The sequence below is a fragment of the Mustela nigripes genome, chromosome 12 (assembly GCF_022355385.1).
Source record: "Mustela nigripes isolate SB6536 chromosome 12, MUSNIG.SB6536, whole genome shotgun sequence".
Classification (NCBI taxonomy): Eukaryota; Metazoa; Chordata; class Mammalia; order Carnivora; family Mustelidae; genus Mustela; species Mustela nigripes.
Window position 1 is genome coordinate 99970210 of NC_081568.1, and position 24527 is coordinate 99994736.

Consider the following 24527-nt stretch of genomic DNA (forward strand, 5'->3'; position numbering starts at 1 on the left):
GACTTTCTCAAGAAAAAAGAAAGGTCTCAAATATACAACCTAACTCTACACCTAAAGAAGTTGGAGAAAGAACAGCAAATAAACCCTAAACCCAGTAGAAGAGAAATAATAAAAATTAGAGCAGAAATCAATGAAACAGAAACCAAAAGAACAGCAGAACAGCTCAATGAAACTAGGAGCTGGTTCTTTGAAAGAATAAGACTGATAAACCCTTGGCCAGACTTATCAAAAGAAAAGAGAAAGGACCCAAATTAATAAAATCATGAATGAAAGAGGAGAGATCACAACCAACACCAAAGAAACACAAACAATTATAGGAACATATTATGACCAACTATACACCAGCAAATCAGACAATCTGGAAGAAATGGATACATTCCTACATTCCTATATTACATATAAACTACCACAACTGAACCAGAAGAAATAGAAAACCTGAATGGACCCATAACCGGTAAGGAAATAGAAGCAGTAATAAAAAAAATCTCCCACAAACAGGAGTCCAGGGCCAGATGGCTTTTCAGGGGATTCTACCAAACATTTAATGAAGAATTAATACCTATTTTCCTGAAACTCTTCCAAAAAATAGAAGTGGAAAGAAAACTTCCAAACTCATTTTATGAGGCCAGCATTACCTTCATCCTAAAACCAGAAGACCCCATCAAAAAGGAGAATTATCCTCAAAAGGGAGAATAATATCAGATGATATCTGATTTGATAATATCAGACCAATATCCCTGATGAACATGGATGCAAAAACTATCACCAAAATACTAGTCAATAGGATCCAACAGTACATTAAAAGGATGATTCACCACGACCAAGTGGAATTTATTCCTGGGCTGCAAGTTTGGTCCAACATCCGCAAATCAATCAATGTGATACAATACATTAATAAAAGAAAGAACAAGAACCATATGATATATTCAATAGATGCTGATAAAGCATTTGACAAAGAACAACATCCCTTCTTGATCAAAACTCTTCACAGTGTAGGGATAGAGGGTACATACCTTAATATCATAAAAGCCATCTATGAAAAACCCACAGCGAATATCATTCTCAATGGGGAAAAACTGAGAGCTTTTCCGCTAAGGTCAGGAACATGGCAGGGATGTCCATGATCACCACTACTATTCAACAAAGTACTAGAAGTCCTAGCCTCAGCAATCACACAACAAAAAGAAATAAAAGGCATCTGAATTGGCAAAAAAGTCAAACTTTCACTCTTTGCAGATAATATGATACTGCATGTGGAAAACCCAAAAGACTCCACCCCAAAACTGCTAGAACTCATACTGCAATTCAGTAAAGTGTCAAGATATAAAATCAATGCACAGAAATCAGTTGTATTCTATACACCACCACCAAGACAGAAGAAAGAGAAATTAAGGAGTTGATCCCATTGACAACTGCACCCAAAACCCTAAGATACCTAGGAATAAATCTAACCAAAGAGGCAAAGAATTTTTACTCAGAAAACTATAGAATACTCATGAAAGAAATTGAGGAAGACATAAAGAAATGGAAAAACGTTCCACGCTCATGGATCGGAAGAACAAATACTGCGAAAATGTCTATGCTACCTAGAGCAATCTACACACTTAATGCAATCCTTATCAAGATACCACCAACTTTTTTCAAAGAAATGGAACAAAGAATCTTAAAATTTATATGAAAATAGAAAAGTCCCCAATAGCCAGAGAAATGTTGAAAAAGAAAACCATAGCTGGTGGCATCACAATTCCGGACTTCAAGCTCGATTACAAAGCTGTCATCATCAAGACAGTACGACACTGGCACAAAAACAGACACAGAGATCAACGGAACAGAATAGAGAGCCCAGAAATGGGCCCTCAACTCTATGGTCAACTAATCTTTAACAAAGCAGGGAAGACTGTCCAATGAAAAAAAGACAAGTTTCTTCAACAAATGGTGTTGGGAAAATTAACCACATGCAGAAAAATGAAACTGGACCATTTCCTTACACCATACACAAAAATAGACTCAAAATGGATGAAAGACTTCAATGTGAGACAGGAATCCATCAAAATCCTTAAGGAGAACACATGCAGCAACCTCTTGGACCTCAGCCGCAGTAACTTCTTCCTAGAAACATCACTGAAAGCTAGTGAGGCAAGGGCAAAAATGAATTACTGGGACTTCATCAAGATCAAAAGCTTTTGCACAGCAAAGGAAACAGTCAACAAAACCAAAAGACAACTGACAGAATGGGAGAAGATATTTGCAAATGACATAACAGATAAAGGGCTAGTATCTAAAGTCTATAAGGAACTTACCAAACTCAACATCCAAGGAACAAATAAATCCAATCAAGAAATGAGCAGAAGACATGAACAGACATTTTGGCAAAGAAGGCACCCAAATGGCGAAGAGAGACATGAAAAAGTGTTCAACATCACTCGGCATCAGGGAAATACAAATCTAAACCACAGTGAAATACCACCTCACACCAGTCAGAATGGCTAAAATTAACAAATCAAAAAATGAAAGGTGTTGGTGAGGATGCGGAGATAGGAGAACCCTCCTACACTGTTGGTGGGAATGCAAGCTAGTGAAGCCATTCTAGAAAACAGTATGAAGGTTCCTCAAAAAGTTGAAAATAGAACCACCCTATGACCCACCAATTGCAGAACTGGGTATTTACCCCAAGGATACAAATGTGATCCAAAGGGGCACATGCATCCCAATGCTTATAGCATCAATGTCCACAATAGCCAAGTTATGGAAAGAGCCTAGATGTCCATCAACACATAAATGGATAAAGAAGATGTGGTGTGTGTGTATACACACACACAATGGAATACTATGCAGCCATCAAAAAACAAAATCTTGCCATTTGCAAGGATGTGGATGAACTAGAGGCAATTATGCTAAGCAACATAAGTCAATCAGAGAAAGACAATTATCATATGATCTCACTGATACAAGGAATTTGAGAAACAAGACAGAGGATGATAGGGGAAGGGAGGAAAAAATGAAACAACATGAAACCAGAGAGGGAGACAAACCATAACAGACTCTTAATCTCAAGAAACAAACTGAGGATTGCTGGAGGGGAGCCGGGGGGGGGGGGGGGGAGGACAGGGTGACTGGGTGATGGACACTGGGGAGGGTATGTGCTATGGTGAGCACTGTGTATTGTGTTAAGACTGATGAATTACAGACCTGTACCCCTAAGACAAATAATCCATTATATGTTAACTTTAAAAAAAAAAAAAAAAAGGAACATATTTGTGTCACAATAGAAGAAGCCTAATAATGTTCCATGTTTTGGGGTCATAGCCCCCGTTTACACAGCAATAGTTCTATGAGAAACACATGTGTTCAAACATTTTGGAAACTGTCACCATGAATATTCTAATCCTGGGTGTTCTTTTCCTCTATAAATACTATTAAGTCTCAACCAGTTTGAAGGGTCTAGAGAAATGGTTGTCAATATAACGCATTTCAAAATTTCTGTGGAGCTTCTGAAAAAATTACTCATTTCCACTTCTGGTCATAAGGACCTCTTGACCTTGAAATCTCAAATTTCAAAACAAACTATTTCACCAGAGATAAAGGCACTTCTTAATGATTAAAAAAAGTGGATTCATCAGAGAAACACAACAATCATAAATGTGTATGAGATAAATGTAGACTTTTAAAATACATGATACAAAAATATGACAACTAGCCATATATATACTTTCTAAATCTTAATTTCCAGAGTAGAGCTATGGCACTGTCAATTAAAAACCAAACCAAACCAAAAAACTACATGGGGATTCAAATGTGCACAACTGGTCAAGAGTAACAGTTTTTGACATATTATAATTTAAAAATCAAAACTGAGGTAAACAGTACTACTACTGTGACTGGGATTAACAAAATCCCTCCTTCTTCTGCCTGAAAACTTTACCTTTGGTTAACTTTCTTGTTCTTTTCTTCTAGAAGCCAGAGAACACAAGTATGTCAACTATGGTGCTAGGCAACATGTATTATAGAAAAAATAATTTGTAATTTGTAAGCTACATCTGAACTGAGAAGAGCTTTATGAAACTGTAAATACCTGAAGAGATAAACAGCTTTAGGCCTTCCTGAGTGGGCTATGGCATGTCTTTTATGGTAAACCTGGAAGACTGCCCATGGAGCTATACACCTGGAAGACTGTCCATGTGGAAGAGGTACATATTCCTAAGGGACATGAAGATTGTAAGCCAGCGTGGCTCCTGTGAATCTTGTTAAAGGAAACTATCACTTTTGGGTACCTAAACAAGGTAGCTCCCAGACACTTAGGTGGACTGCTTTAAGAAATGAAGAAACAAACTACCATTGTGCTGGGAAGCTTTGCTTCCTGTTCTAACAGCCTTCTGAACAGACCAGGGTGAATTGTGGCCCAAGATAGTCCTATGAATCTAAATGTTTACTTGAACCTACAAAGACTCTTAAGTGGGTGTTCAAACTACCTTATCTTTGTGTTGCGGTTTAGACATCAGTGCTTCCATGCCATACATAAGATCTCTAGGTTGACTTCTTAATCAAAATATTTTCCAATGATGCTTTTTGCTAATGGGGGTTGGGGAGAGGAGGAATCCATTCTAACCTCCCAGTGATCTTGTGTATCCAGAATAGTACAATATTCTTTCTGTGGTGGTAGTTTTGCCTGCATCAATATGAGCCATAATTCCAATATTACGGATTCTGTTTAAAAAGTAGGGGGAAAAAAAGATGGACATTAATAAAAGTGTAAAACTAAAACAGGTATGCTACACAAATTTCAAAGCTGGTATTTCAGTAATTTTTATAATGGTAGAAAAACTAGAGAAAGAGAAAACATAAAACACATTATTCTGACAAAACAGCTAACAAAAGAGCAAACTACAATCTTATGAATCTTTTACTTATTTCTATGTGCTGTTGCTACATTAAAAACATTTAGTATTAAATTCAGGAAAAAATAGCATTTAGATACGTACCCATACCTCTTTTAAGATACATACCAACATCTACTTATACTTAGCTAGGGCAGAAAGCTAAATTAACAATGCTAAATTAAGTCCATGACAGAACCTCTTGGCTTTTTACAGCAGCGTATGGAAAAGATTGTATCAGTGATAGTACTTACTTAGCTATGGGAGGACTGATGACGGAATGAAGCGATTTGATATCATTTCCAACTAAACCTAATGGAAAGAGGGTTACAATTTAAAACTTTAAGAAATCCCCCTTTAATTTGCAAATCAAGAAAGTTAAAACAATTTTAAGCAAATATTGTAATTCCAATTAAAGTAAAATTCAAGCTAAATAGAACTCTGATTTACTTAAAAATTATTTTCCTGCAATCTGTAGAGAAAAGGCAACAGATGATGTAAGTTGTTTTTTTGTTTTTTTGTTTTTTTTTTTAAGACTTTACTTATTTGTTTGACAGAGAAAGCACAAGTAGGCAGAGCAGCAGGCACAGGGAAGAGGAGGCTCCCCACTGAGAGTCCATTGCCGGACTTGATCCCAGGACTCCCCCCATGTCATGACCTCACTTGGAGGCAGACGCTCAACCAACTGAACCACCCAGGCACCCCTAAGATAAAGTTTTGAAACATCAACTTCTAGATCACAGACTTAGAAAAATAAAAATTTACCCCAGTCTTTGCCACTTTCTATAATTCTGTAATAGACATAATAGAATTGTAGAATTAGAATGTTCTAACAATAATCTTAAAAACAAAACAAAACAATAATCTTATGGCCACAGCATTTAAATTAAAGAAAAATAAAATACACAGCCCTGTAAATGTGCATTGTCAAGGCTTGAAAAGTGAAGAGTGATCCTCGTATCAGATAATAATGAATTCTCATACAATTTGAAATCTATCTTCCCTCAGTAATCCCAAGCACAAAGTACCTTTAAAAATGGCTTAGGAGGTATAACTGAACAGGAGCTAGAACAACCTAATACTTTCTAAAAGGCCAAGTAGTACTTCTGGAGTACAAAGAGCCCATAATAATTTACTCCGTGCTTATATTTTATTAATAATATTAAAGCAAAAATGCAGTTACATTTTTTTTTTTTAAGATTTTATTTTATTTATTTATTTGACAGAGAGAAATCACAAGTAGATGGAGAAGCAGGCAGAGAGAGAGAGAGGGAAGCAGGCTCCCTGCTGAGCAGAGAGCCCGATGCGGGACTCGATCCCAGGACCCTGAGATCACGACCCGAGCCAAAGGCAGCGGCTTAACCCACTGAGCCACCCAGGCGCCCTGCAGTTACATTTATAATTTTAACCTATACCTTCCTATTATTTAAATCAACTTTGCAAAATTTCTCTAATAAATCAAGAACAGTTCTACTGTATTTTGAAAACCTGATGGCAGTTTTAAGACTTACAGATCACCTGTATGGCTACAGATTAATTTGCATGACAATATATAGAAATACAGATACAAATCAATAATGCAGGGCATTAAATTCACACGTCATTACAAGTCACACATCCTATCAGTATTTTTACTCCATAATTCTCACAGGACAAAGATGGTAATGAAAACAGCCACATAATGAAACTAGTTTCAAAGAGTCTCCCATATGCTTGCTTGCTTCAAACACAGGAAGAACATTCAGAATTTGTCAGTTCTTCAAGCATTGAGTTTTTGTTTTTGTTTTTTTAAAGATTTTATTTATTTATTGGTAGAGAGAGAAGGAGATAGCACAAGCAAGGGGAGCAACAGGCAGAAGAAGAGGGAGAAGCAGGGTCTCCACTGAGCAAGGAGCCTGATGCCAGGCCTCAATCCCAGGACCATAACCAGAGCTGAAGGCAGATGCTCAACTGACTGAGCCACCCAGGCGCTCCAAGCATCAAGTTTTAATAGCCATTTTACCTAATGCAAATTACCCCAGATAAATATTTAATCAACTAATTTTTTTTTTGAAGATTTTATTTATTTATTTGAGAAAGAGCATGAGAGGCGAGAAGGTCAGAGGGAGAAGCAGACTCACCGTGGAGCTGGGAGCCTGATGCGGAACTCAATCCCGGGACTCCAGGACTATGACCTGAGCCAAAGGCAGTCGCTTAACCAACTGAGCCACCCAGGCGCCCTTAACTAACTAATCTTAAGTATCTCCACAATAAATTACTTGGGCAAACCTCCATTGAGAAAATACTTCCGTGTAAAAATCAGAAACGTACTAGAAAAACAGTATTTTATAGCAAGAGCACTCTACAGGTACAGACCTCTTAACTTCTGAGCCAGCTACTAAAGCCAGCAACCTTTCTCTTTGTTTAGTTCATTTGGAGAGCCAGCAGATGAGGAATACAGGCTTACTGATACTCCCTCCTGGCTTCTATCACAATACTTCCAACTCCTAATCAACTCAAGGAAAGGGCCAAGAAGTAAAACTACCCCACTACTTCCAAAATGGAAGTAATGACGTTGTGAATTTAATGCCCTGCATTTAATGCCCTTAATAAAGGCATGTTTGCCAATGAGAGAAAGCAAACAAGCAGTTTAAGTACAATGAGAAGAATAAAAATTTGTACCTGGTAGAGAACTGTAGCTTCTTCCAAGAGGCACATATGGCTTTAATCTTTTTAAACTTGCTTTTATTTTACAGCAACACATATTCTAGTGAGAAGAAAAGAAACCTGATATTAATTTTATTTTAGCATGACTTATTAGAATACTTTTAACATCATAACTGTTTTGTCAGAGAAAATACTTTGAATCTCCTTAAAATAGTTTCCATTTATTAACTCCAGTTTCTTTAAAAAGTGACAACCCAAAATTATACAATAGGAAAAAACAAAAATAAGACTATTTTGAGCTGATCTTAGAAGATGGTTCTCTAAGATCTGCAGCATTAGCAACAGAGGGTACACAAATTCTCTGGACCTATTCCAGACAAGAGAATCAGAAACTCTGAGGAGAGATAAACAATCTATGGGGGGAGGGGGTTTAAACTGAAGTATAATTAATATAGTGTTATATGAGTTTCAACAAGCACTCCAGGTGATTCTAAAGATTTATTTATTTGAGAGACAGCCGCTCTTGAGTGGAGGTGGGGGTTGAAGGGGGAAGGGAGAGTCCTAAGCAGATAGCACAGAGTGTAGAGCCTGACATAGGCCTCAATCTCACAACCCTGAGATCAGGACTAGAGTCTGATGCTCAACCAAGTAAGCCACCCAGGTGCCCCAACCTCCAGGTGACTCTGACAGCTATAGTTTGAAACTCAGGACCTGAAATTCCCAGAAAGCCAGAAAAGTTAAATAAGGTCTCTCACACTGGCTATTCTTTGATTTTCTACAGGTGCTAAGAACTGCGTAGGGGTCATGAAACTCAGAATTTATTGAAGTGGCTACACATCAGAATCACCTGGAAAATTTTAAAAACATCTGAGGGGAAGTTGGGAGAAGTAGGACTGGCATTCTTAAAAATTTCTGAGGTAACTTCTCCCAGTGTTTCCACTAAGAGGTTGAATATTCCTCATCCCCAGACCACTAGATACACATTATTGACTGTCAATACATTTAGAATTGTGACATTTAGTGTATTTAGTAATAACTCTGGGCTGCCACATCTACCTTTTACGGTATCTTGGAACATATGCCTATATATTCTATATTCCCTATGCATTACTTACCCAGTTTTTGGCAATACAACACTATGATCCTAATAAAATATTTCAAGAGTAGAGTCTCAAAACTATTTAAATTTCCACTGCATAATGAAGAGGGAAAGACAGTGCTACCTGCCACAGGTGTGCAGTCAGAAAGCATCAGCAATGAAAAGACCAAAGAAAACCTGTGTAACTCCTTGGGGTGCTAAGGACCTCAAAATGGAATATACAAATGGATAGTCTTCAAAACACTGCACAGGGCATTTTGAAGTAGCAAAATGCACTTCAGACTAGGGATAAAGCCTTCTGCTTCTTGGTTACAGTTTCTCCCACACTCTCTGTTAAGAAAAACTGAAGAAGATAAAGATATAATAGTTTAAGAGTATAAGAGGCCTTTCAGGAAATAAAGTTGCTGAAGTATATTTAATTTTACAAGAAAAGCTTACATTAACATGCAGGATGGATATCTTCTTATGATTTACTCCAAACTTCCTCAAGTTGGAGAACATGCTGACCCTCTAAACTGTTATTCTCTGAAAAGGAAAAATACAAAATTTTAAAACTAAGTTTATGTAGTATGTATCAGTAAGACATATTTAGATTTTTTTTTTTTTTTTTTTTTTGACAGAGAGACATCACAAGTAGGCAGAGAGGCAGGCAGAGAGATAGAGGAGGAAGCAGGCTCCCCGCTGAGCAGAGAGCCCGATGCGGGACTCGATCCCAGGACCCTGAGATCATGACCCGAGCAGAAGGCAGCGGCTTAACCCACTGAGCCACCCAGGCGCCCAGTAAGACATATTTAAAATAAGGCATTTGTAATACATATCGTAAAAATGTATTACATTAAAAAAAAATGTATTACATTTTAGAAGTACAGTATTTTTAGCTACCAAAAAATTCAACACATCAATCAGAAAATGAAAATTCTGACAAAATGAGAAACATGGTTCTCAAGCTAAAATGTTCTTTATTTTTTCAACATGTTTTAATTCTTAAAGATATGGACATATTGTGGGAAAAGACTAACATGACAAAAATGTATCACAGCAATTACAATGTTATTTATGTAATTATACAGAATTTAGTACAGAAAGGTAAGCAACTACATGTTAACTTGGTAATTTCTCATTGATAGTGTAATTTAGTGGTTTATCTGTACATACTGATTTTTCTACCATAAATATGTAAAAAAAAATACACAAAAGCAAGTCCTCTTCTATGATTATAAAAATTAAGTAATTTTGGTTTAAAAACATTAACTGAATATGAACCATGTTTCAAGTACAATATTAAAGCTAAGAGAAGTTCATGGAAGCATCTGAGACTAGGTAGAGAGCAAGGAAATATTGTGTGCCATTTTATATAAGAAGCCATGTCAAAACTCATTATTTTGGGGAATCTGGCTGGCTCAGTCAATGGAGTGTGCAACTCTTGATCTCAAAGTTGTGAGTTTGAGCTCCACACTGGGTGAGGAGATTATATAAAAAATAAGATCTTTTTTAAAAAAATCCATTATTTTCCCCTCCTAAATCTGTGTTTTAAAACAGCCACATTCACTAACCCTCATTTATTTTTTAATTTTCTTTTTTTAGAGACAGCACAGGGGCAGGGATGGGGGTGCATGATGGTAGGAGAGGGGGAGGCAGAATCTTATGCAGGCTCCATGCTCAGTGAGGAGCCTGATGTGGGGGAGGGAATCTCATAAACCTGAGATCATGACCTGAGCAGAAATCAAGAGCAGACTGATTCACTGACAAGCCACCCAGGCACACCTCACTAACCCTCATTTAGAAAGTCACCAAATCCTTGTGATTTTATTTCCTAAATTTATCTTGAATCCATTCCCTCTTTTTCACTTCCAGTGTCAAAGTTCAGGAAGTTTACAATATCGTGCATGTTTGATCCACTCTAAAATAGAACAAAACATTTTAACCAATGAAATACAAAAAACCTAATACGTTTTGATTCCACATTGCAACTAAGAAACTACCACTTGTCACCCTGGTAGAGCATCTAAGATCATCCACAATTTTCTGTAAAGACTATTAAAATACTCAATACCTTTCCCAACTACCTATATGACCTATGTGTATGAGGCTGGATTTTCTTCAGAGAGTTCAACCAAAAATAAAGATCATACATACATAGTAACAAATACAGAAGGTGATAGCAGATGCCTTTATGCCTTTAGCTAGCTGTTTTCTTTATGCCCAACATTAAAGACACTTGCAAAATTCTAAGGCAAGGTAAAATATTCTTCAAACTAAATTACTTTTGTAAAATAAAAGGTATTTCTCATAACACTATATTATGTACACTAAGATTCAGTGGATTTAAGTGAACTATTAAAGTATTTTAAAGTTTTAATTTCTAATAATTGAGTATGTATTATAACCTACATTAAAAAAAAAACCTCTTTGGAGTTCTAAATCATTTTTAAGAGTGTGAAGGGATGCTATAGACTAAATTTTGAAAACATATTCCAACATCCTGTTTCCCCAAGTGGATGACCACGATTATTTAAGTTACAGAAAGAAATTTACTAAATAAATATCAGAAAAACTAACCAAGAGAATCCATCTTGTATATACTAATACTTAAGAAGTCAAATTTTACATTAAAATGTGAATTTGAGGAAAATTAAGTAAATAATAACATAGGTGACATTCAGATATAACCAGTCTTAAAAAGTACTCAAATCACTGAAGGGAATGTATTGCTTTAATCCATTATTTACATATATCCTTCAAATAAAGAGCCTCCTCTAATACTCATCTACTCAAAAACATTTAAAGGTTCTTAATAAAACAAAATCTGTCCACAATTATAGTCACAGCCTGTACTCTCCTAATCCCCACTCCATACCAGGGAGCTCCAGCCAAAATTCCCCAGAAAAATCATAGTCTGGTACCCTCACACTTTCGTATATAATGTTGCCACTGCCTGAAAGCAATCCTAGAATCCCCAAGACTCCATTCTTGGTCAATTTCCATTAATCTTCATGCCCCACCTTGAAAGCTTTTCCTAATTTCCGAGAAAGTGTTAATACTATCTTCCCCAGGTTTCCATAACATTTGGAACTTGTATTTACTCATGACAAATACGGTATTTACAAGCTCTCTCCATTACTGTGAGCTCTCCAAAATGAGGGATCTTCTACCAGCACTGCCCGGCACAATAAGTCATTTTTTGACCTATTAAGTTGACTAGGATTCTCCAGGGATAAAGGATTTTCTTCTTTCCCATGGATCAATGACTTTCAACAAAAATAGCTGCCTACTATAGGTGCTATAAGGCAATTTATTCTTCAAGGCCCAAACCTCCTTAAGGCCTTTGGAGAATAAAGTGTTCACTAAATGTTTTAACACCTAATTGATACAAAAGCAATAATGGGGAAGAAAAACAGGTAACATTCTACATTACTGGCAACAGGTTACATTACCAATAAACAAAAAGAATCCATGATTATTTTTTTGTGAATCAGTAGAGTATCATGTTTGTAAGGCCTAATATACAAAAAGAGAAATCATGGGAGTGCCTGGGTGGCTCAGTCTGTCAAGCATCTGCCTCTGGCTCAGGGCATGATCTCGGGGGTCCTGGAATAAAGCCCTTCACGGGGCTCCCTGCTCAGCAGGGAGTCTGCTTCTCTCTCTTCCTCTGCTCCTCCTCCTGCCCCTGCTCTCGCTCACTCTCTCTCAAATAAATAAAATCTTAAAAGAGAGAGAGAGAGAAATCATGGACCACTAATCAAAAATCACGGGAGGTCTGGGTGGATCAGTCACTTAGGCTTCTACTTTCATGATCCCAGGGTCCTGGGATCTACCCCCCACATGGGCTCTCTGCTCAGAGGGGAGCCTACTTCTCCCTCTGCCTGCCACTCCCCCTGCTTGTTCTCTCATTCTTTGTCAAATAAATAAAATCTTTAAAAAAATCATAAAATACATCAGTATGCAAGCAAAATTGAAGGTGATGTTGCTGAGAATCAAGTAATATATGAAAGGAGATCCTAAAGCATCAAGTTGTTCTGTGTTTCCAGATGGTTTTTGTTACAGTTAGTAATTTCTCCCAAATCAGAACTCCTTTTCACATTTTTGTCAAATCCAGTGTTTTTCAGGAAAATATCACATATAAATTAGGCCAATATGTTTATTACTGTCGAATCTTAAAATCATCTTTGATTTTTTCCTATGTTCAACAGACCTCATGTTATCAATCTAAACACTTGTTTTTACTACAAATTTATTTCTAGCACAAGTTCTAAAACAAACCAATTGAAGTTATATAAATTATATCTCAATTTAAAAAAATCAGTTTCACCTGTTTTTTAAAAGTTTCACCTGATTTTTTAAACCAGAAAAAAGTTTACCAAATTAACTTTTACTTGCTAAAAAACAGCCTAAGTAGATAAAGATACTTTTAAATTTAGGTCAACTGTACCGATAAAGCACAATTCCCTTGTTCATTTAACATTTATTGGAGCAACAGCTGGTTATCAGAAATATAAAAATGAGTAGCACATGATCTCCAATCTGGAGGAAAATGTTAGCTTTAAAAATTCTAGCCCGAGGGCACCTGGGTGGCTCAGTGGGTTAAACCTCTGCCTTCGGCTCGGGTCATGATCTTGGGGTCCTCCGATAGAGCCCTGTATCAGGCTCTCTGCTCAGCGGGGAGCCTGCTTCCCCCTCTTTCTCTCTGCCTGCCTCTCGGCCCACTTGTGATCTCTGTCTGTCAAATAAATAAAAAAAAAATCTTTAAAAAAACAATTCTAGCCTGTCTCCTGCATATTACAATAGCAAACATTTCAATCATAATACTTTTTACAAAGCTCTTACTATACCTCTTCCTCTTCTTCAATGTAAATAAGCTTGACTTTTTAACCATACACAATCAACTATTAAATCAGCTCTCACATCCTCCTGACTTTTCACTTATAGTTTCTCCTATAGCAATAAATACTATCTAAATTTAAATCCAATCAAAGAAATGCATTTTCATGCTTCTGACTGCCAAAATGCAAAAAGTGGGTATCTACTATAACCTTTTGGTAGATAAAACAAGGAAGTGATGATATCCTACTTGGCTACTGCCAGGTATATAGGAAGTAAATTTTTCTCAGAAAGTTTTGCTGACATTGATCTGCTCAGGCCATTTTTAGCCTGCAATCACAGAAGGTAAGAATAAATGATAAACAGCCAACCACTTGTCTCCTCTATTTTACACAAATCAAAATGTGACCACTACTTAACCTTTACTTTCTATTCCTGGTCCAGAAGGCAAAAAGGGCATGAGTGGCTTTGAGAGTCATAAATTAAAAAAAAAAAAACAACATTGATGAGTTCACAACTTAGCCTACAAAAAATTCCCATAAGCTGAAAGAACTACAACAGGAAACAATAAGGATAAATCTCACAATGTTAAGCAAAAGAAACCAACACAAGAGTTCATACTGTATGATTCCAATTATTTAGAGTTTAAAATGGGTAAAACTATTCCATTTTGTTACAAGTCAGGATGGTATTTCCACTTGGAGTAACTGGAAAGAGGCCTAAGGAAGGATTCTGGGGTGCAGGTTTATGTAATTTCTTGATTCACGTACTGCTTATAGGGTGTCAGAGTTTGAAAACCCCCTGAAGCATCTATTTTATATATGCATTGTTTGCATGTATCTTACACTTCAGTAAAAAGTCTTTTAAAAAAAATTTTTTTTAAGATTTTATTTATTTATTTGACAGAGAGAGAGAGATCACAAGTAGGCAGAGAGGCAGGCAGAGAGAGAGGAAGAAGCAGGCTGCCCGCTGAGCAGACAGCCTGATGCAGGGCTCCATCCCAGGACCCTGAGATCATGACCTGAGTTGAAGGGAGAGGCTTTAACCAACTGAGCCACCCAGGCGCCCCTTTTTAAAACTTTCCATAAACTTCTCAATGTCAAGTGGGCAAAGACCTGAGTAGTTTACAGAAGACTTGCTGTAGTCCCAAGTCTTCTGCGATCTTGGATAAATAACTTAAAATCTCTGAACCTTCCTTTCCATCTATCTCATTGCCGGACCAGTATGAGAATTAAGTTCATTTACTCAACAAGAATTTATTGTTATTGTGTCTACCACTGACTCCTAGCAAATGGTTTAAAAGTAATGAGCAAAAGACATCCTTGTACTCACACTGTCTATATCCTAGTCACTAGATAATAAAAAGGAATAAATAAAATACTTACCATCTCCTACGGTGACACGTGCTGTAGAAAAGAATTATGCAGGAACCGGGAACTCGTTAGTAACCATAAGCCAAGTCACTTAAGCAAGTGACATTTAAATGACATTTAAGCAAAAACGTCAAGAAGGTGTAGGAAGCAAACCCTGGCGGAAACGTGTTGTAGGAAAAAAGAGATTACGTAATTTACTGCACCTGAAAACGCTGGTTAGAAATAGAGTTTTAAAGAAAATATACCACATTAGAAGATGGAGCCTAGAAAACCCTCAAAACCAAACCCACCTTACTGCCTGAATTCTACGAACTAAGACTTAGGAAGATGATTAAGGCCTTCGGGAGACCCTCTCCTCCTTGTCTGTGGCTGGCTGTTGCCTCCCTGGAGGGGGCACGGTGCCCAGCGCCCCGCAGGATAACAGGCACCCGGGAGTCGGACCGCGCGGTCCCATACCCACCTAGCACTAGGTCGCATACTGGAGGCCGGCTTTTTCCCGCCGGGTGTTAACCGCAGGTGCAGGCTGCGCCAAAGTCCGCAAAGGCCTCGTGCCACTACCTCGGCGAACGTCCTGATCACTCCAGAAGAGAACTTAACACCTTCACACCCGCCTCCTCCGGCCACCGCACTCCCCCAGTTCCGGCGGTGCAACACTCAAATGCCGCCTGCGAGCAACTTCCGCCCTTCCAGCTAAACGCGAAGAACAGAGGTCCGGAACCGATGTGTCGCGCTTTCTCCGGAGTCCATGGTTTTACGACTCTTTCCCGTCGCGGCTTGCGTGGAGTTAGCTCGTGGGTCTGGGAGATCCGAAAACTGAGATCTTCTTTGCGCCCCGACAGCTGCACCCTACAGCTCTGCAGCCGTCACCATGGTGAGGAGGTGGTTTGGGGGCACTCGTATCGCAGGGCTTCAGAGTTGGTGGGGCCTGGAGGCCCTGGGGCGGGGGGCGAGGGGTGGTAGGCGGAAGGGAGGTACTGCCGAAGGGAATGAGGGTGAGGGGGAAAAAATTGCATCTGGTGTACACAGATTGGGGTATTTGCTAGAGTACACGCTTTAGAGCGAGATCGGGTTCACTCTGTTAAATTCCTGGCTTAGCCACGTTTGTGTATTGTCAGTGCCAAACCCCAGCGATAACCCTATACTGTAGACAAAATTCCGCCGTCACTTAGTTTTATTGCTGAGGAAATTTAAGACAGGCCCGGCCACGAGCCAAGCAACTAATGAATTAATTAATCTCGGCTTAAAGCACAGATCTGACTGCCACATCCGTTCTCTTTCTACTATGTCTCTCATTTGTATCTGCGGAATGGCATTCCACATGCTTTTCCTCATGATTTCTGCAAAGTTTGTGCTAGCAGTTGAAAACACCACACCAGATACATAGTAGCTGGTTGTTATTTGGAGTTATCTGTGCTAGAGTTGAGGTTGCATCATTGTTTTTGTTTTCAGTCTTAAAGTACAAATGGACTGTGGCCACATGTTTAAGATAAAACAAAAGTGGCCTATAAAATAAAAACGGGCACTGAAAAAGCAAAAAGGGATCTCATACATTGCTGGTGCAATGCAAAGTAGTCCAGCCCCTTGTGAAAACAGTTTGGCATGTGGCCACACAAAAGACTTCTGTGCCAGTGTTTATTTGCTAAAAACGGGAAACACCCCAGATATCCATGAACCAATCAAAGGATGAATGAGGGTATACCCATACATGGAATACTACTTGGCAATAACAAGGATTGACGTACTGACACATGTAACAACATGAACAAATCTCAAAAGCCCTAAGTGAAAGAAGCTAGATGCAAAAGGCTACATACTGTAGGTACTATAAGCTTCTTCACAATGATAAAGGGAAAACTAGAGTGAGAGATAATAGATTGGAGGTGGAAAAAGGACTGTCTTCAAAGCAATGCAAGGGAATTTTCTGAGGTGATGGAAATAGTCTCTATTTTTATTGCGGTGGTTACAAAACTCTGTAGTCTGTATTTTTTTTTTAATAAAAAGTATGAAGAATAATGATGTTATTGAAAAACCAGATTAGTCATGCTCAGGAAAAGAGAGATCCTGGAATGATGTCATCCTTTTTGTGGTCCAGTGGATTTTGGACAATTCCCTTCAACGAACACTAACTTTCACTGAGATTATTACAGATGTAAATCCTGATGCCTTATACCATTCAGTATCAACATATATTTAACTCATATAATGTAAATAGGCTTAAGAGCGCAAGAGTTACTTAAGCAAGTGAACATTCAGATGGCATAAGGCCTTCTGTACTTGATATGGTATTCAGAGTGTTATTTAGCATAATTCTGTCAACATTCTTTAAAATTAATGTTTCTTACACTACAGCCACAAAATGAATATATTGAGTTACACCGGAAGCGCTATGGCTATCGTTTGGACTACCATGAGAAAAAGAGAAAGAAAGAAGGTCGAGAGGCTCATGAACGTTCAAAAAAGGCAAAAAAGATGATTGGTCTGAAAGCTAAGCTCTACCATAAACAGCGCCATGCTGAGAAAATACAGATGAAAAAGACGTAAGTGATGAGTTCTTCATTGTAACCAGTTAACATCTTTTGAGTAGTAATTTTTAAAACTGAAATCTTGAATCTTCTTCCTTCTCGGTAGTATCAAGATGCATGAAAAGAGAAACACCAAACAAAAGAATGATGAAAAGACTCCACAAGGAGCAGTACCTGCATATCTACTGGACAGGGAGGGACAGTCTCGAGCTAAAGTACTTTCTAATATGATTAAACAAAAACGAAAAGAGAAAGCGGTAAGAAAAATTGAAATCTTCATTTTTGTTTAGGAGAATTACTTAATATTAGTCTTTTTCTTCAGTGTAATTGGAAATATGGTGTCCAGCTATTATTCCCGTTATTTAGATATCAAAGTCTTTGTAAATTTCATTTTGTATTAAATATTTCAGTAATAAAACATTTACTTTCTCATCATGAGAACATTCGCATTTAACAGGTTTTTAAAAAGTTACTAGAATACCACACATCTTTAGTGTAAAAAAAGTATCTAAAAAGTTAGTAAGGCATGAATCTCAAATTCAGTATTTTAACAGCTTTCTATACTTGACACCTCCTAATGCTGTGCTCTCGTGGAAAAAGATACAGCTGCTTGTTTTTGCTGCCCTATATTACTAAAATTAGTTAAAAAGTAGAATGGTGGGAAAACCCTCGAACTGATTTGACTTAAACAAAAATTTAACATTTTTTTAATATTACTAGATTACACTTGGTATCAAATTAGGTTAAAGCCTGCTAAAAACAGATAAAGGCATACATACTACTTTTAAACATCTGTGGATAAATTGACAGAAATCCAGATAGCATCAGAAATGTTCAGTCTCCAATTTTGATTTAAAAAAACAACTGTTTGAGGCATCTAGGTGGCTCAGTCAGTTAAGTGTCTGCCGTAGGCTCAGGTCATGTCCCAGAGTCCCTGGCTTAAGCCCCACATCGGGCTCCCTGCTCAGTGGGGAATCTGCTTCTTTCTTCCCCACTCACTCTGTCTCAAATAAATAAATAAAATATTTAACAAAAAAAACAGGCTGCTTATATTTTGGTGTATGCTATCTAAAATTAGAATGGTGTAACTTGAGCACCCGAAGAAACTTTAGAGGTTATCTGCTTAACCCCTTCTTGTTTTACAGATAAAAGACTTAAGTCCAGGAGGTTGTAAATCATTCTTCATAGTCATTATCTGTAGAGTGGTAGAATTGCTTCTAAAATCTGTCTTAATAAAATCATTCTTTTTTTCTACCTTGTGCTGCTTCAATTTTTCATAGAATTTTCATTCTGCAGAACTTAAAAATGTGACAGTGATTTTTGTCCTTCTAGTGATAAAATCTAAAAGTCCACTTGAGATAAGAGGTGGAGACAGTCTTCCACTTTTATACTATTCACTCTTTAGTAGTAAGCACATACACTGTTTTGAGAAATCAGTGCCCTACTACAGGTGGCATTTTTCATTCATAAAAAGGCCGTGAGATTTTTAGCATCAGCAAACGATTTATTTATGTATTTTAGAGTTTATTTGTCCCACAAGCAAGGGGAAGGGCAGACCGAGAGGGAGAAGCAGGCTCCTGGCTGAGCAGGGAGCCTGATGTGGGGCTCAATCCCAGGACCCTGGGATCATGACCTGAGCCACCCAGGCACCCCACAAACCATTTTATTTAATGTATCTGTGATAAGAAACTTAATAGTTCCAATTAATTTGGGGTTTTTGAGGAGACAGTGCAGACTTCTAGAAAACATTGGAGCCAAAATCTTGCTGGTTTAGGAAAAAAGTGAATCTACTACTTTGTACAACTAAAACATGCTTAAATTTTTATTCTCATTGCTTTTTACTAACATGATAAATTTTAACTATGGTCTATTTTTAGGGAAAATGGGAAGTTCCTTTACCCAAAGTTCGAGCCCAGGGAGAAACAGAAGTATTAAAAGTTATTCGAACAGGAAAGAGAAAGAAGAAAGCATGGAAAAGAATGGTCACTAAAGTCTGCTTTGTTGGAGATGGCTTTACTCGAAAACCACCTAAATATGAAAGATTCATTAGGCCAATGGTAAGAGTGGAATGGATTAAATATTAGTTGCTGTGTTAAATTGAATAAAGTATAATTACCTGAAATTCCTAAAATTGGTGTGAAAAGAGATTGAAAAACCCTTTTAGGCTTTTTTTTTTTTTTAAGTTATTGATAAGGATACTGTTAAGTTATTGATAAGGATTCTACTACTATCAAGAATCTTGTCTTTGGCTTTGAGAGACAGGAAATGAAAACTAATTCTTACTGCAGTGTCAGTGAATCCTGATTTTTATATATATGTCATATTAGAACCTTTGTTTTCCACGTGAAGTCACCTTACTCATTCAGTAAGTAATCTACTGACACTTGTTCTCTTTGAGAACAGTTAGAAAACTTGAGTAGGACTGTTTTTTTCAAGAAGCAGTTTGCATTTAGTAAGAAAATTATCTTAATGCTTTTGAAAACATTCAGTATATAGTCACTGAAAAAAGAATGTAATGTAAAAGTAGAACTTTAATTTCTGTAGACAACCATGACAGTCAAAACCATTCTCCTCCCCTTTCTCAAATGTAACTGAACATTTGGTTAACCATTCATCAACTCAAATTGGGGGTGCTCACCCCCTGCACAGCCCAAAATCCACACAGAACTTCTGATTCCCCAAAAGCTAAACTAATAGCTTACTAATGCCTGGAAGCCCTACTGATAATATAAAGTCAATAAATACATATTTTGTATGTTATATGTATTATAATTCTTAAAGCGAGAGAAAAGAAAATGTTAAGGAAATCCTGAAATAAAATAATTTTATAGTACTGTACTGTATTGAAAAAAATTGCCTCTAAGTGGACCTATGCAGTTCAAACCTGTGTTCAACGGTCAGCTATGTATTTTTTGCAGAATCCCTTTAAAACACACTGAATTGCTCTCTTTACTGGAAATCCATTCTGCTTAGAAAAACAGAGGAAAGTTGACAGTGTTACCCTAGCCCTCAACCTGAATAATTTTTGATGGATTAAAATGTTGTCGAGCAGCCTGTTTCTGTAAATTCTGTTGGAATACAGCCATGCTCTTTTATTTACATATTGTGTATGGCTGTTTTTTTTTCTGTAGACATTGAGTAGTTGAAGGTGAGACAGTATGGCCTGTACAACCTAAAGTGTTTGCTGTTCATTTACAGAACCTTCACCTATCCCTGGATTGTATTATGGACTCCTTGTTTTGATTTCATATTTCCTAATTTTCTAAATATAGTTTCTTAACTATCAGTTCTGTAGGGAGAGAATATAGTCATCATACTGTTCTAGGGTTTTTGTAGCTTGGCAGATAAATCTCATTGTGCATTAGTCAGATGGCATTCCCAGCTATGTAAGTTTATTACAAAATTCATTAATGAGTCCATTAGTAAGAACTTTTGTATCGCTCCCCTCTACCCTCTTACAGGCAAATATCAAACTTAAGAGACTGTAGAGTGTTGCGGCTTCTGAAGTGCTGCCCCCCAAAGGCCGTATCTGGGTGACGAGATGACTCCAGTCTCTGTAACAGACCTCTCTGGGCTTGAGTCTCCAGTCTATAACCAGTATTACCATCAATGAAAAGCTAACAATCCACCCTCTTTTTTCATCATGTTAAAAATAGCAGAGATCTGGGTGCCTGGGTGGCTCAGTGGGTTAAGCCGCTGCCTTCGGCTCAGGTCATGATCTCAGAGTCCTGGGATCGAGTCCCGCATCGGGCTCTCTGCTCAGCAGGGAGCCTGCTTCCTCCTCTCTCTCTCTGCCTGCCTCTCTGCCTACTTGTGATCTCTCTCTGTCAAATAAATAAATAAAATCTTTAAAAAAAAAAAAAATAGCAGAGATCTGCAGAGACTTGGAATCAGGAGAGTTAAGTTTAATTCCATCCACACACCATTCAACCTGGGAACAAGTCATTTCACCTATCAATCTTTATCATGCAAAAAAAAAAATAGGGGAGTTGTTGTTAAGGTTATCCTGCTTAAATAAGCTATTTGTATGCTCCATCATAGTGCCTGGCATGCTTGCAAATCCTCAGAAAATGTAGATAATAGGAAAATCTGAGTATGATGCTAGGTAACACTCCATGCTGAAACATCAGCGTTGTGTGTTTGGGGTTTCTCCCTCACACATTTATCAGGTTTTTGGTCTATATAATTAGAAGTTTTTAAATTGATGCCTTAAGATTTGAAATTGTTCATCCCTGGGATATTTTTTATTTCGAATACAACTAGAAAAGCAAAAAGGGATCATCATTGCTCATTGTTGTTAACAATTTAGACTCATAACATTTTTGTGTTTGACTTACTAGGGCTTACGTTTCAAAAAGGCCCATGTAACACATCCTGAATTGAAAGCCACCTTTTGCCTGCCAATACTTGGTGTAAAAAAAAATCCTTCATCCCCACTATATACAACTTTGGGTGTTATTACCAAAGGTACTGTAATTGAGGTGAACGTGAGCGAGTTGGGCCTTGTGACACAAGGAGGCAAAGTTATTTGGGGTAAGTAAATTTCTGAATATGGGGCTGCTGCTACACAATGCTAAAATTGAAATTTGCAAGTTGAAAGGACACAGCAGATTTCAGTGCAGAGTTAAAATGGTGTGAAATCAGATTTAAATCTTTAGGAAGAATATTTTTTGTAGACAAAGTTGTGAATGTGATTCTTTTTAAGTTAGATAACTAGTTTCAGTTACAAGTGTACTATATTGTTAGAATTTAAGACTGCTTTAAAAGGCATTAGGAGGGGGCACCTGGGTGGCTCAGTGTGTTAGAGCCTCTGCTTTCGGCTCAGGTCATGATCCCAGGATCCTGGGATCCAGCCCCGCATTGGGCTCTCACTCAGCAGGGAGCCTGCTTCCCTTTCTCTCTGCCTGCCTGCCTCTCTGCCTACTTGTGACCTCTCTCTGTCAAATAAATAAAAAAAATTAAATCAAAAAAAAAAAAAAAAGGCATCAGGAGGAAAGCAGATGCAGAGTTACAGTTATAACCAAAAAATACTTAAAGATTATAATAGAGTAAGTTAACCATGAGCTAAGGAAGAGAGACATAGCATACACACAGCCACATTATTTCAGTAGTAATTAAAAATAAAAGGTGTCATGTAGCAATTTTAATTCTTCTTCCCTCATTCTCATTTTCTTAGTTTTCTGCTTTTTGGGTCCAGGGATTTCTAAACTTTAATGTTCTCTGAAATTGAAGAATACACTAATTTCTTGAATCTTCATATGAATCACTAACTCATACTTCCTATTGCCAGATCTCAGTTTTAAAATAGGTTAAATTGGGTGCCTTGGTGGCTCAGTGGGTTAAGCATCTGCCTTTGACTCAGGTCATGATCTCAGGATCCTGAGACCAAGCCCCACATCAGGCTCTCTGCTCAGTGGGGGGCCTGCTTCCCCTTCTGCCTGCCTGCCTATTTGTGATCTCTGTCAAATAAATAAAATCTCTTTTTTTTAAGATTTTATTTTTTTATTTGACAGAGATCTTAAAAAAAAAATCTTAAAAAAAAAGATTTTATTTATTTGACAGAGATCACAAGTGGGCAGAGAGGCAGGCAGAGAGAGAGAGGAAGGGAAGCAGGCTACCTGCTGAGCAGAGAGCCCATATGGGGCTCCATCCCAGAACCCTGGGATCATAACCCAAGCCGAAGGCAGAAGCTTAATCCACTGAGCCACCCAGGTGCCCCTAAATAAAACCTTTAAAAACTTTTTTTAAAAATAAAATAGGTTGAATTGATTTGAAAATTAAAATTTGTTGCATTTTCCAGTAAGAAAAGTATGTGGAAAAGTAACAATGTTCAGGTCAATCCACAAGGGCTTGTTAATAACAACTTACTAACAGAATGGAACTGAACACCACTTGTAAAAAAAAATATAAAAACAGTATATAAGAATTGTTTTCAGAACCATTTGATTTTGAGTGATTTGTAAAATCTCATTGATCTTACTGTAATTTTTTTTCTTTCTTCAAAGTGGTGATTAAGAATATTTTGGGCTGGGACACCTGGGTGGCTCAGTTGGTTGAGCAGCTACCTTCGGCTCAGGTCATGATCCCAGCCTCCTGGGATCGAGTCCCACATAGGGCTCCTTGCTCAGCAGGGAGCCTGCTTCTCCCTCTGCCTCTGCCTGTCACTCTGTCTGCCTGTGCTCACTCTCTCTGTCAAATAAATAAATAAAATCTTAAAAAAAAAAAAAGAATATTTTGGGAAAAGTTAGTTTTTATCAACATTAACATCCCCCCTTTTCCCATTTTTTCCTCAGGAAAATATGCCCAGGTTACCAACAATCCTGAAAATGATGGATGCATAAATGCAGTCCTGCTGGTTTGACAGCAGTTCGAAACAAGTAATTCCTTTTAATTACTGAAGACTACACACCAATCAGGAAAACAACTGTTCCTGTGGTGGTTCTGGATACTACCGAACAGCCTTATGTATCTGCAGTCATCAAGAGAAGCATTTATTCTATTGTGAAAAACATTAAAATAGACATTTATTAAAATAAATGGTCTTTATTTTTGTCTTTTTAGCATTTGGATGTTCATAAATTTGAATAATTTTAAAAAGCAATTATAGAAATATCTTGGTCCATAATCTGCATTAAGTAGTGGATACTCAGCAATGCAGACCTATTGTTACTGGAAAAACCAGTGTAGTTGAAAATAGGTTTTATTATAAAGGTTCGTGCACACTGAAATATAGACCCTAAACTACAGAACGGTCATTTCTGAGACCTTCAAGTTTCTTTCACCCCATTTTCATTAATCCTAAGAAATGCAGCATTAATACTTGGTAGCATTTGTTTGTATATACTCTACTAGAAGTACAGGAGAGAAAAGGCACACTACGCTAAATGGAGTTCAGAAGGATTTAGGTAACTTTTTACCTGTCTTCACACTGTAAGTTGGTGAATTCATATTTTAAACATTTTCTTCCTCTCAATCATGTATAGTAATACTTCGAACTGTATTTTTCCTCCAAGTATATAGAAAAAAATGCACCAAAATGTTTATGCTTTCCCATTTTTAAAATGGTTAAAAATTTAAGTGATTCCAGGTAACTGTTTAAAGAGAAAAAGACTGCACTAATGCCTTTAAGAGAAATTTGTTTGCAGTTACCTGGATAATATAAAAAAGGTCATCTTTTAGGTTTTTAACTTGGTCA

At 37.5% G+C, this 24527-nt stretch overlaps 2 protein-coding genes across 11 annotated transcripts in view; one reads left to right on the forward strand and one right to left on the reverse strand.

Annotated features, from left to right (window-relative positions):
* Nucleotides 1–15470, reverse strand: part of GFM2 (GTP dependent ribosome recycling factor mitochondrial 2) — a 79982-nt gene extending 64512 nt beyond the window's left edge. For 6 of the 10 annotated variants that reach the window (XR_009407507.1, XR_009407506.1, XR_009407509.1 and 3 more), the window contains exons 1-5: nucleotides 15271–15467; nucleotides 9058–9144; nucleotides 7536–7620; nucleotides 5129–5186; nucleotides 4607–4704 (exon numbers count right to left, since the gene is read on the reverse strand). Coding sequence is in view for 4 of the 10 variants with exons in the window: in XM_059418075.1 (XP_059274058.1) it covers nucleotides 4607–4704; nucleotides 5129–5186; nucleotides 7536–7620; nucleotides 9058–9120 (304 nt within the window). In the remaining 6 variants the exon portion in view is untranslated. The other 4 variants (XR_009407508.1, XR_009407512.1, XM_059418074.1 and 1 more) reach the window with 4 other exon arrangements.
* Nucleotides 15471–15534: 64 nt separating this feature from the next.
* Nucleotides 15535–23892, forward strand: NSA2 (NSA2 ribosome biogenesis factor). The gene is made up of 6 exons (XM_059418080.1): nucleotides 15535–15681; nucleotides 17160–17347; nucleotides 17439–17589; nucleotides 19210–19389; nucleotides 21673–21865; nucleotides 23626–23892. Exons 1-6 carry the CDS (start codon nucleotides 15679–15681, stop codon nucleotides 23691–23693), a joined length of 783 nt encoding a protein of 260 aa, XP_059274063.1. The 5' UTR covers nucleotides 15535–15678; the 3' UTR covers nucleotides 23694–23892.
* Nucleotides 23893–24527: the final 635 nt, after the last annotated feature.